This window comes from Pristis pectinata, chromosome 1 (genome assembly GCF_009764475.1).
Source record: "Pristis pectinata isolate sPriPec2 chromosome 1, sPriPec2.1.pri, whole genome shotgun sequence".
Lineage (NCBI taxonomy): Eukaryota > Metazoa > Chordata > Chondrichthyes > Rhinopristiformes > Pristidae > Pristis > Pristis pectinata.
In genome coordinates, this window is record NC_067405.1 from 41639510 (window position 1) to 41653266 (window position 13757).

The 13757-nt window shown below is 38.2% G+C and overlaps 2 protein-coding genes across 4 annotated transcripts in view; one reads left to right on the forward strand and one right to left on the reverse strand.

The window, feature by feature from the left end:
- Positions 1 to 7539, forward strand: part of prpf40a (PRP40 pre-mRNA processing factor 40 homolog A) — a 53507-nt gene extending 45968 nt beyond the window's left edge. Inside the window, exons 27-28 of one of the 3 annotated variants that reach the window (XM_052029858.1) lie at positions 3904 to 4071; positions 5994 to 7539. In XM_052029858.1, the coding sequence (XP_051885818.1) occupies positions 3904 to 4071; positions 5994 to 6086 (261 nt within the window). In that variant the 3' untranslated portion in view covers positions 6087 to 7539. The remainder of the gene's footprint in view (positions 1 to 3903; positions 4072 to 5993) is intronic. The other 2 variants (XM_052029867.1, XM_052029878.1) reach the window with 2 other exon arrangements.
- Positions 7540 to 8322: 783 nt separating this feature from the next.
- Positions 8323 to 13757, reverse strand: part of fmnl2a (formin-like 2a) — a 199709-nt gene continuing 194274 nt past the window's right edge. Inside the window, 1 exon segment of the mRNA XM_052029894.1 lies at positions 8323 to 10090. Within this exon segment, the coding sequence (XP_051885854.1) occupies positions 9981 to 10090 (110 nt within the window). The 3' untranslated portion in view covers positions 8323 to 9980.

The following is a 13757-nucleotide window of genomic DNA, read 5'->3' on the forward strand; positions in this document are numbered from 1 at the left end:
TACCCAATTTGTGTGTCTCATAATTTTATATACATATGTCTGATATTCCAGATAAAACAATTCAATTCAATTAGCACCCTCTTCAAAGCCTCCACAGCCTTCCTATGGTGTGGCAACCAGAACTGCACACAGTACTCCAAATATGGCCTACTCTAAAGTTTTGGTTTGCTGCAACATGACTCACCAACTTTTATACTCAGTGCCCCATTCGATGAAGGGAAGCATGCCATATGCCTGTTTTATCATCCTATTGACTAGTGTTGCTAGTATCAGGGATCTATGGACTTGCACCTCAAGATCCCTTTATACATAATTCTCTGAAGGGTCCTGCCATTTACCGTATACTTCACTCTTGCATTTGATCTTCCAAAATGCATCACCTCACCCTTGTGTGTATTAAACTCCATCTGCCATTTCTCTGCCCAAATTTCCAACTGTCTGTATCTTCTTGTATCCTTTGACAACCTTCCTTGCTGTTTACAACTCTACCAATTTTAATGTCATCTGCACACTTATGAAATCATTAATATATATTACACACAACAGAGATCCCAGCATTGATGCTTGTGGAACACCATTGATCACAGACCTTCTGTCAGAAAAAACCCCTCTACCACTACCTTCTGTCTTCTGTGACCAATTTTGGATCCAATTTAACAACTCACTATGGATCTCATTTGACTTAATCTTCTAAACCAGCCTACTATGAGGGACCTTGTCAAATGCTTTATTAAAGTCCATGTAGACAACATCCACTGCTTACCCTTATCATTCACCTTTGTCATTTCTTCACTAAACTCAATCTAGTTGGTGAGACAGGACATACCTGCACGAGGCCATGCTGGTTATCAGTAATAAATACATTATTTTCAAACTGCAAGAAAATCCTGTTACTGAAAATTTTCTCCAATAATTTTCCTACCACTGATATAAGGCTCACCAGCCTATAATTTCCTACTTTGTCCCTGTTGCCCTTCTTGAACAAAAGAACAACATTGGCTATTCTCCAGTCTTCTGGTACCTCTTCTGTAGCTAAAGAGGATAGAAAGATATCTGTCAAGGCCCCAGCAATCTTCTCTCTTGCTTCACTCAGTATCCTGAGATAGACCCCATCAGGGTTCTTATCCACTTTAATGTTTTTCATGACACCTAAAATCCCCTCCTTAATATCAACATGCCCTAGAATATCAAAATACTGCTTCCTAATCTCACCATCATCCATGTCCTTCTCCTAGGTGAATACTGTTGTGAAATATTCATTAAGGACCTTGCCCACTTCCTCTGGCTGCATGTATGAATCCTCTCCTTTGTCCTTGAGTGGATCTACCCTTTCCCTAGCTACCCTCTTGCTCCTAATAAATGTATAAAATGCCTCGGAATTCTCCTTAATCCTACTTCCCAAGCACATTTCATGACCCCTTTTAGCTTTCTTAATTTCTTAAGTTTTTTCCTGCTTCCTTTGTATTCCTCAAGGGCCTTGTCTGCTTTCAGCTTTCTAAACCTGGATCCTTTCTCTTTTTGATTAAGCTTACGATATCTCTTGTTGTCCGAGGTTCCCGAACCTTGCCATTCTTGACTTTCATCCTCACAGGAACATCATGGTCCTGAACTCTAACCATCTGGCCTTTAAAAGATATGTCAGATGTGGATTTACCCTCAAACAGCTGCTCCCAATCTACTCTCCCAGGCTCTGCCTACTACTGTTGTAATTAGCTTTCCTCCAATTTAGCACTTTCACCAGTGTTATCCTTATCCATAACTATCTTAAAACCTATGCAATTATGGTCAGTCTTCCCAAAATGCTCCCCCGCTTAAACTTTCATCATTCCCCAAAATAAGGTCTGGTATTGCCCCATCGTAGTTGGACTGTCTACATTATTGTTTCAAGAAAGTTTCTTGTATGCACCTAACAAATTCTGCCCCATATAAGCCCTGGCACTAAGGGAATCTCAATCAATATCAGGGAAATTAAAATCGCTCACCACAGTAACCTTGTTATTTTTACAGTTGTCCATGATCTTGCCTGCATATCTGTTCCTTTAGTCATGTTGGCTATTGGGTGACTTATAGTATAACCCCACCATAGTCATTATACCTTTCTTTATTCCTGACTTCTACCCATATGGCATGACTGGATGAGCCCTCCAAGTTGTCCTCTCTTAGTACAGCCGTGACATTCTCCCTAATTGATAATGCAACTTTCCTTGCCTCTTTTACTTCCCTCTCTGTCATGTTTGAAATATTTATATCCTGGAACTAAGTTTCTACAATGGCTACAGCATCATAGTTCCGTGTACTAATCCAGGCTCTATGCTCAACCTCCTTTCCCATTATACTCCTTGCATTAAAATAAATACATTTCAGGCCATCGTTCCTGCTGTATTTATTATGCTGGCCCTGCCTGTTAGACTTACTTGACTTAACCTCATCCTTCTCTTCAATCACTCCACCTGCTGACTTACTATTCGGTTTCTTATTGTGGGACTTTGATACATTGCTATACAAACAATGTCTGCACACCACATCATTTGGAATGGTACACGTTTGTAGCATCAAGCTCATTATTTAACAGCTTTGGTTGGTTGAAAAAAATGGTAATGGTGGCTAAAGTAGTTGCTAAAATGAAGACTCCTTTTAAAGTCATACAGCACAGAAACAGGATCTTCGGCTCATCAGGTACCTATCCATACTTGCCTCATTTACCAGCACTTGGTCCATACCATTCCTTGGTGATTCAAGTGCTCGTCCAGATGCTTCTTAAATGTGAGAGTACCTACCATCACCGCCTTCTCGGGCAGTGTGTTCTAGATTACAAGCACCTCTGGGTGGGAAAAAAAAAGTCCTCAGATTCTGCCTTAGACCACTTGTCCCTTACCTTAAACCCTATTCATGCCTCTCATAATATTGCATATCTTTATCATGTCTCCCCAGAGCCTCCTCTGATCCAAGGAGAATTAAACCCAGCCTATCCAGTCTGCTATTAACTGAAACATTTAATCCCAGGGAACATCTGGGTGAATTTCCTACATCTATCTCCAGTGCAATCATGTCCCTCCTATTGTGTAGGGACCAGAAATACTTCAGCTGTGCTTCATCTGTGCTTCATCTGATGTTTTATAAAGTTGTACCAAGACGTCCCTGCTCTTGCACTCTATGCCCGGCTAATGAAGGCAAGCATTGGGTATGCCTTTTTCACCACTTTATCTACTTGTGCTGCCACCTTCAGGGATCTTTAGACTTGTACATCAAGGTCCCTTTGTTCTGCCTATATTCATTAAGGCACTACCATTCATAGAATATGTCCTGCCCTTATTAGATCCCCAAAATGAATCATCTCACAGGCGGCACAGTAGCGTAGCGGTTAGCGCGACGCTATTACAGCGCCAGCGATCGGGGTTCGATTCCCGTCGCTGTCTGTAAAGAGTTTGTACGTTATCCCGTGTCTGCGTGGGTTTCCTCCGGGTGCTCTGGTTTCCTCCCACATTCGAAAGATGTACGGGTAGGTTAATTTGGGGGTTTAAAATGGGCGGCACGGACTCGTTGGGCCAAAAGGGCCTGTTACCACGCTGTAAATAATTTTTTTTTAAATTTAAATATATCAGGATTAAATTGTAACTGCCATTGTCCTGCCCAACTTAACCAGTTCATCAATATCATTCAATAGACTAAGACTATCTTCACTATCAACAACATCACCAATTTTCATATGATTTGTAGTGTTATTAATTATAACTCCTACATTCACATTTAAGTCATTAATGTACATAACAAACAGCCAGGGTCCCCACACCAATCCTTGTAATACACACTGGTCATGGGCTTTGAACCATAACATCAATGCTCCAATCATCTTTTGTGTCCCATTACTAAACCCTGCTGTCAATTTTACTTCCCACTATATAGGTGACTCCTGAATCTGAAGGTGAACGAGAACGTGATCGTGAACGCGAAAGGGAAAGAGACCGGGATAGAAGAGACAAAGAAAGGAACAGGGATGATGAGAAAGAAAGAAACAGACACAGATCGCAATCAAAGCATAAATCACCTAGAAAAGCTGCTAACAAAGATACAGTATGTAAATTTTTTGATTGTTTGAAATGTATCTGTTTATCTTTGGCATAAGGCCATGGAACTTCATGATGTTTGTCAAAATGCTTTATAACAAAATGCTTTATAGTAGAATGCTAAGGTCAGGTTGTCCTCAGGTTACGAACACCCGACTTCTGGACACCCCTATGTATGAACGAGCTCCCATAATATTAAATTCAGGAGTCCAACATACATTAATACGTTTGTTCTTATGAAAAACAGAACTAGTTTCCCTGTCTCTCTCTCCACTCTTAGTAATTGTTCTTTCTTATCAGTCTTATGTGCTTTTAATCCCATTCATTACAAATTGTGGAGGTTTGAATTTTGTGTATTTTCTGACATATGGACCTCTGTAAAAATGAAACTTGTTCATTACCCAGGGAAGGCCTGTGTTGCTGTAATCTTTCCTAGTATTGGTATTACATGTTTTTTTTGATTAGTTTTATTTAGCCATCAGTTATTGTCTTTTTTCACTTTGCAGAACGTTGTAATCTTGTTCATTTTCAGATCAATTCTTCATTACAATAATGTAACCCAAGGAAAAGTGTTTCCAGATTGTGGTCAAACTTGCAGAAATATTTCAAATATTTTTCCTAGTGTTTCTGGCAAGTGTTTCCAATAAGTATAGGACTTGTTTTTATTTTTATATATATATATATATATATATATATATATATATATATATATATATATATATATATACACACACACACATATATATATATATAAAAAAGATAAATAAAAGACTTCCATCTCGTGCATTAGAAATAGAAGCCCAGGTGTAAGTAATTCAGCCCTTCAGGTCATTATGGTGAATGTGACCTTGACTCCATTTATACACCGTTGTTTCATTTCTCTGTCTGTTCTGAAAAGTTCACTTAACCAGTTTATTTTAAGCATGTTTATTATCCATTGGAGTTTTATGTAAAGTAGCCTATTGGTTTACATTTTTGTACTAGTCTATTATGAAGTATACTTTGGAGGTCTGGGAATACATTTTTTGAAGCTTTAAATGTTTTCTTAGCATGCCACTCAAATATGAGGTTGGTTAATAATGGTCCTCTTCAATTTTTTTCCTGAATGATTCCATTTTATTATCAGTAGTTATCTGCTCTGTTTGATCATCTTGAAATGGGTGCTTAGTTCCAATTTAGTGTGAATTAACCCAGCTTTAAGTCTGCTGATGATGAAGGGTAGTAATGGTAGATTTCTTCCATGTCATGTCCATCTTTTTAATTTCTGATTTTACTAAAACACAACTTCTAATTTCATTTAAAAATTAAATCACTAAATTTAAAGTCATTTTCCATAAACATACTTGTATTGTTTGGCAATTTGCTTTAGAACAATGGATTCAAAACAAAAGGTAAATGGATACTGGATGCCATCACTGTAGATTCCCTAACATTACTATAATGCTCCACCTGGTCAGACCTGGCACAGGATCCAAGATCCTATTTATTTTGATGGGGATTGTAAAGTTTTTTTTACATTATTTTGAATGTTTTGATTTTGTTTATAGCTCATTTTTAAGTTTTAATTATTCACCTCAATACAACTAGCAAAAAGCCCCATCCTTGGCTTTGCCTGTGATCAAAGGCTGCCAAAGCTGTTTTGAGGACAGGGTGTCTTTGCAGTATCACCTGGGGCTCTGTCACCACTTTCACCATGCTACAGACCTCCAGGGTGTGGAAGGCCAGGAAGATAGCCCTGGCATCTGGGCAAGGTAAATATAGGTTTGGGAGACTGTGGGGTAGCAACTTTAAATAGGAAAACCAATATGTTCATCTAGATTTAATTTGAAATGTGTTCAGCATATTTTTAAAATGGCCTTTATAGCCAATACGCTGCAGAAAAATATTGACTGGTGATGAGAACTGACTTATTGTGGTTTCTGTTTGTAGGCAAACTGGGAAACCTCTGATAGTGAGCTCAGTGAAGGGGAGCTGGAAAAACGAAGGCGAACTCTTCTGCAACAACTTGATGATGACCAATAATTAACCCATCTATGTTTGAATCATTCAAGTCAAAAGTTGGGTGAGGGCAGTCTTTTAACACTCAAAAGGATTAAATGTACAATGCTTTGACACTTGTTGTAATTTTTACAGGGGATATGATGATTTGTGAAACCCGTATAGATCCCTCAAACTTTCTTTCAATATGTGAGCAACAGTGTTTCCTTATTATGTAGATAAATCCTTCTGATTCCAAGATCTGCCAGCTTAAGTTTGGGTGAATATCATGCTACAGTACTCTATTACTCATCATGGGTCTTAAAGCTTACCCATAGTTTCTTGAAGAGCACCTGTATCCTAATTAATGTGTACAAGCTGAAAAGTCACATCTGGTGTGTTTCTGTATCCAACAGCAAGCTTTGGATACCAGAAACTAAGCAGTTCATGTCTGCTTTTGGAAAGTTGAAGATGAGACAGTGTCCAAAGTTTGCCCAGAAATTGTTCTGCTTGCTTCACTTTCAAATATGGGAATAGCCAATAACAATGGAATTTTGTTAAAATTTTATTTTGCCATCGTACATTATGATATTAACAAAAATCCTAGGTAATTAAAAAGAACATAATTGAACTGGTCGTGGCTTGGAAGATAGCATGGCTCTTTCCTAATGTTCAGTGTGTGAGCTACCTGCTATTTCTGACACAAGTAGTTTTTTTTTGTATCCAAATGAGCAAAGCTAGCTGTGTTGAGACCTGGGACATTTGAGTTGCCCTTTAAAATGTCTGGCCATCGTACATTACTGAATATATTACAATGTAAAGAATATTAGATAGATGTGCCATCAAACTGTAGCAGGATTTCATTTTGCTCTAAGTAATACAAAACTGAATTTATTCTGGAATTCTTGGTAGCTTCAATTCCTATTTTAGTGTAGTTAATTTTGTATTTTCAAGGACATTTTTACTCTAATTTGCCTTTTGGAAAACACTGTAAGAGATAACATTTTTGGAGCATGATGCAGGAAAGAAAGCTTGTACCTGTAGCAGAGTTCATTTCCCTAAACAGTAAGGCAAATTTTATTGAAGTTGTTCTAAAATTTAATTTTCCAAGGCATGAAATGCAGCAGAGGGTTTATTTTCCATCTCTGTATATACTTGTGTCTGAAATACTTAAGTGTTGCTCAGAAAGGGAGCAGAATATTTTTGTATGTTTTATCACAGAAACATTAAAATTTGTTTTCTGCTGAAAAATATCTATTCTTAATTGTTGTTTACATAATATCATATGCTATGAAATCAGACACAAAACACTGGGTAGATAAGAACACGTGCTGGTGTGCTTTCACAGCTGCAGTTTGCAAATCTACCACTTTCTGTCCCAGTACTTCAGGTACACTAGCAGCCTTGTGCCATAGGAGAAAAGGTGTGTAAGTGACCAGAAGTGGATAGAGCTATATCCTCAATGGAACTATTTTGGCTGTTTCAGAAATATACCATCAAAAATTGTTGTTCTGGGGCTTTGATTTTTTAATGCTCATTAAGATCTCAAAACCTCAGAACAATAATTTTTGACGGTACATTTATGAAATAGACAAAATAGTTCCATTTATATGGGTCTATTTTAGCTGTATCATTTATCATTTCACTCAGTTCCCTAGACCCGAAGAATGTAATACCATAAATGAGCATGTCAGATTACCCCAAAGAGGTCTCTTATCCACTCGCACTGGGCTATTACTGTGCAAATTTTGTTTTAGCCACAGCTGAGAATGTCAAAGTCAGGATTTGTCTGCCCATGTAAATAATTAGCTGGTGGTGAAATAACATTCCTGCAGCAGCAGGGGAAGGACAGTTTGACTGAACCGTGATGTTTCTAATAGGAATGCTGTTTGGCTTTATTAATCCCTAACACAGGATTGGTAACTTCTACTGAGTTACGTGACATTCTCTCATTCTGGTATCATGTTCTTCAGGTCCAAGGAAGTGAATGAACAGAAATGGAAAAAGATAAAAGTAAAAGTAAAACATAGCATTGGCTTTTCTTGCAGTCCTCAGATAAAGCCTTATATCATGTTTCACTTTGTTACCTGAAATATTTCAGATCTAAATACATACTTTTAATTTATCTGGAGTAATGTTGCTAACTGCATAAATAGTTTCAGATTTAGCTTATGTTTCAATCAATTACCAATCTATTGTTCATGATTGAAGAAGCAGTATCCCTCCTGATTTTATCAGGATTATCCCATCTCATATTACTTAGCTTTGCCTGGAAATACGCTAGACGATTGACCATATTTTATGTAGTAGTGTAAAGAAGTTTATTTGACCAAATGCCATTAACAAATCTTGTTTCTATTTTTTTTATAAAACAATTCTATTTTGCCAACAAGCAGGAAACTTAAAGTAAGTGAGCAGAACATGTCAACATTCCAGTCACTGATCCAGAACAAGGTAATTTTTCTTATCAAATCTCCAGCTTAAAATTTAGGTGCTGTGCACTACCTTAGAATTTATGGTCAGTTGACCTCTGATACCAAAATTAAATATTGTACTCATTTACTTGTTCGTGGACAAAGGACTCAATCTTGTCATGTTCTATGCAGCATATACACACCATGTAGAACTGATATAAAGCAGGTGATTTTAAAACTAAGTTTACAGTGAAATTGTAAGCAGAAGTTAATCTGGTAATGATTAGCCAAAACTTGGTCACTGTCATTTTAGTTAAATATAAAAACAGAACTATAAGTTAAAATAACATTCAAATTGTATAGGACAGCTGTCGCAATATTTTTTAAACAATATGTACAATATTACCCAGAGGCTATAGTGAATCAAAGAACTGTAAAAAACCATAAAAATGCACTGATTTCTTAGCAAAATATCTGTACATTTAGAATAGCATTATCTAAATATAACTACACTGTTCAAAACAAAAAATAATGCCAGTCACAAGTGGGTCACATGAGCCAAATGCATACAGGAAAGAGTTCAGTGGTTAAATACTATACAATAAACTTTACAATCAACATGGCGAGGCAATGCAACCAAGGAGATTAAAATAAAGCCAGATGGCACATTTTCAGAAGTACATGAATTCATTTTCTACTTCAATTGTTGAAAATTGTTAATATACAATTTTACACCATTTTATTTCCAGTAACAAATTTCTACTTTTGGTCCTCATGCTTAATACTGTTTAGTTAGGGGTTAATAGCTTAGTGATATCTACAAGTTTTTCCCAATCATTCACACTCTGTACGTATATAACATTTTCCTTTGTCCTAACACAGCAGCCATAGAATTGACTGTTGCATTATTTTTGACACAGCTCGAAAACAAGTATTGCATCTGCTGATCACAGGCAAGTTTGATCAACCGTGATGAAGAGAGTTGCTTCTCTATTTAAATCACCAAATTCCACACCATTTCAGTGTTTTGGACAGAGCCAATAAAACAAACATTGTGCAACACAAGTACAGCGTGCAGTCTTCAAATGAACTCTAACTTTCACTGCCATGGTAGCTTATGGCAAGCTATTCCACATGCATTATTCTTTATCTCCAAACAAGCATATCTATTTTTCCTGGTTTCAACAATATTATATTTCATGTCAAAATTAAAACAGTTTAGAATTCACAACCTTAGTTCACAACCTTGTTAAAATTAATGGAATATTGTAAAACTTACCAGTTGTTATATCAACAACTTTAGCAACGTCGTGCTGTTAAGCTTGAGAGGAAATTTTATGTTGAGGCACTTGTTAATTTGGGCTGAAAAATTCTGCTAGCCCACAGATAGCCTGTGATTCTTCCTCTTGTCCTAATTCCAGTTTCCAACAGCATGCCACTCAAGCAGGTATGTGGTAACAAACAAACACCACGCAGACATCGTAACATTCAAACACACTCATACTCTCAACACTTTCCTTCTCCATCACAATGCCAGTTCAGCACTATTCACTGAGCGCAAACTTTGTTCATCAAAACGTCTTCTCACGCTCCTTCTCACCGCATCTGCACGCCTGTACGGTTGGTTCCTAAGATCTGTGAAGAAATAAAGTTCAAATTAAAACATGTAACAAGACAATATTTCAAGTGTTTTATTGTGAATCAGAAGACAATCTAGCAAAGCAGCTTGTGTATAGTGAATAGTCTCAAAATATTTAGGTACATGTAATTATATCAAAAATACTGACTACTCTAGAGTTCATTAACCTTCGTGTGGAAAGACCATTTTTCCAGATTTTTCTTCTCAAGATGCTTTTATAGATTTTAAACTGGATAATTTCAAAAAAGGTGGTAATGTTTCATACCTAATTTCCTGGTCACATCCTTGCTACACAGCAACTCACTTCAGGGTACAGGCGACCCCCTACGTTATGGCCATTCAGATAATGGGAATTTGCCTTTACAGAATTCACAAATCGCTACCCAAAAATTTGAGATATGGAATAAAATTCACTCATGGAATTTGTGGGGAAAAAAGTGTAAATAAACCAACAATTTTTTTTTTGCAACTCACATCTCTTGATGCAGATGGTGTGGCTTTATGTTACGGAAAATCATAATGTGGACCGTCTTCTAGGAATATAATCCCCCTGCCGTAACGCAGGGGCCACCTGTATTGATTTTCTCCCATTCTATTTTGTGCACTGTAATTATGCCACAGATTTTAGTTTTAAAATAGCTTTTCTCCCAGTATTTATTTTTCCCCATTTGGGAATTTGTTGAAGTGCTGTGAAAGGAAAATTATTTACAGTAACAGAATAAGAATAAACAAAATTTTCCAGTGGGATCTGTAAGGTCCCAGCTGCTCACAATCTGTGACCCTTATTTGGATGAGAAGAATAAGTAATATGCAAGTTTTGTGATGCTATAAAACTGTTAGTACAATGCAGAGGCATCAAGGGAATATAGACAGAAGTGAATGGGCAGGGGTATGCAGATAGAATAGTATCTGGAAAAATATGCAGTAATTCACTGTGGTGGTAAAAACTAGAAGAGTAACTTTTAAAAGGTTAAAAATTGTTGGTGTTCACAAGGGATCCACGTGTCCTAGTACACAAACTCACTGGCAATTAACATGGAACTAGAGCAAACAATAGGTTGGCCTTTATTTCAAGATGATCTGGGTACAGCCATAGAGTATTACAGCATAGAAACAGATCCTTTGGCCCATCTAGTCCACGCCAACCTAATCTTCTGCCTAGTGCCATTAGTCTGCACCCGAACCATATCCCTCCAAACCCCTCCCATCCATGTACCTATCCAAACTTCTCCTAAATGTTACAATTGAACCCACGTCTACCACTTCCAGTGGCAGCTCGTTCCACACTCGCACCACTTTGAGTGAAGAAGATTCCCCTTATATATTTCACCTTTCATCTTAAGGTCTTGAGTACACAAGTCAAGATGTCTTCCTGCAATTATACAGAGTTGTACAGCACAGAAATGGCCCTTCCACCTAACTCATCCAAGCCAACTGTGATTCCTGTCTACACTAATCCCATTCACCTGCATTAGGCCAGCATCCCTCTACTTCCTTCCTATCCACATACTTGTCCCAATGCCTTTTCAATGTTGTAATTGTATCTGCCCCTACCACCTCCTCTTGGCAGCTCATTCACTCTGTGGAAAACTTACCGCTCAGATCTCACCTAGCCTGAGAAAAAGCCTGTGACTACCCCATTTATGCACAGTCTTATAAACCATTAAGGTCACCCCTCAGCCTGCTACACTCTGTGAACAACCCAGCCTATCCAATCTCTCCTTGTAACTTAAGCTTTCCATTCCAGGCCACATCCTTCTTGTAGTGCTGTGACATGAACTGCAAACAATATTCCTAGTGTGGCCTAACTAATATTTTGTAATGCTGCATTATAACATCCCAACACTTTTGTACTCAGTGCCCTGACCTACGAAGGTAAGTATGCAAAATACCTTCTTCACTACCCTTTCCACCTGTCACCATTTTCAGGGAACTATGAACTTGCACCCCAAGGTCTTTCTGTACATCAAAACTCCTAAGGTCCCTGTCATTTACTGTATATGGCCTGTCAGTATTTGACATTCCAAAATGCATTACCTCACACTTGTCTGGATTAAATTACATCTGCCATTGCTCTGCCCAACTTTTCAGCTGATCTAGCCTCAGGTCTCCTTCTTTGCTCTCTATGACTGCATAGATTGAATGGACAGTCAAGAGATTTTTTCTCAGGGCGACAATGGCTAACACGAGGGGACAATTTTAAGGTGATTGGAGGAAGGTATAAGGGGGGTGTCAGGGGTAAGTTTTTTTTACACAGAGTGGTAGGTGCATGGAACGCACTGCCTGCAGAGGTTGTGGGGGCAGATACATTAGGGGCATTTAAGAGACTCTTAGATAGACACATGAATGATAGAAAAATAGGGGGCTTTGTGGGAGGGAAGGGTTAAATAGATCTTACAGCAGGATAAAATGTTGGCACAACATTGTGGGCCAATGGGCCTGTACTGTGCTGTAGTGTTCTATGTTCTATATGACTCCTCCTTTGTGTCATCAGCAAACTTAATAACCAGAACACCTACATTTTCCTCCCAAGTCATTTATAATATGATAAACCACAACAGTTCCAGCACCGATTCCTGCAGTATACCACTGGTTACAGACTTTCAGTCAGAAAACACAACTCTCCTCCATTACATTCTACCTCCCATCACCAAGCCAATTATGGATCTAGTCTGCCAACACATCTTGGATCCTATGTGCTTTAACCTTCTGGACCAGTCTACAGTGCAGGACCTTGTCAAAAGCCTATATGGGGTTCAACATGTTTTTTTTTAAGCTACTTTGTTTCAGAACCCCCCCACCCCCCAAGATATTTCATCTATTCCCCTATACAAAATAAGATGTATAAGTTGAGCCGTAGCAAGAATGAGAGGTGAAGCAGTTTAATTGAAAGAGGGTTTTGGAAAGGATTTAGGAAGTTTCAGAATGATTTTGGTTTAGTGTGGGAGGCGGGGCGGGGGAGTGCTGCAGAAGAGGACTGAAGGCTAAAGTTGGAGGATCAACAGGCAATTAAAAGATTCTAAAGGATTGGAGGGGAGACAGGAGCTGAGGAAGTGGTTTTTTCTTCAGAGTACTGAGGACTTGGGTGATAAGTAACCAAGACTTCATGTAAATTTATCTCACGCTTGCCTGGATTAAATTTTTCGTTGATACTAGAGTTTGAACAGTGAAATTTCCGTAGCACACAGGATGGAAGGCAATTTGCAAAATTAATTCTAGAGATAGGAAAAACATGGTTGAGCATTTCAGCTGCAGGAACTGTCAGTTTATTTTATGTGTGTTGGTGGCGTTGGGGGGGGGGGGGGGGGGGAGTGGGTGGTGGAGAGAGATATGGTAGGCCTAAAAGATTTAGATCTTGCAGTACCTGATCTCTTTCCTGCTTTGTCACATGCCCTAACAGCCTAGAAACCTGTAGCGACAATCTGAACAGTCAGCAACACTACACTGAAACTGCGAGCAACTTTGGATTGTTACTTTTGCTTGGTGTAACATAAAAATCCCTAAACTGCCATCAGTGATTCTGTTTGCAAAGCTTGATTGCAAAGCGAAAGTCCTTTGGTTATGTTTTCAGAAGGCTTTTAAAATGACCCACAAAAAGGGTTATTTCATAATGCTTCGCCTTGCTGGCGGTGATATGTTAGAAGGTTAATTAAAGGAGCAGGA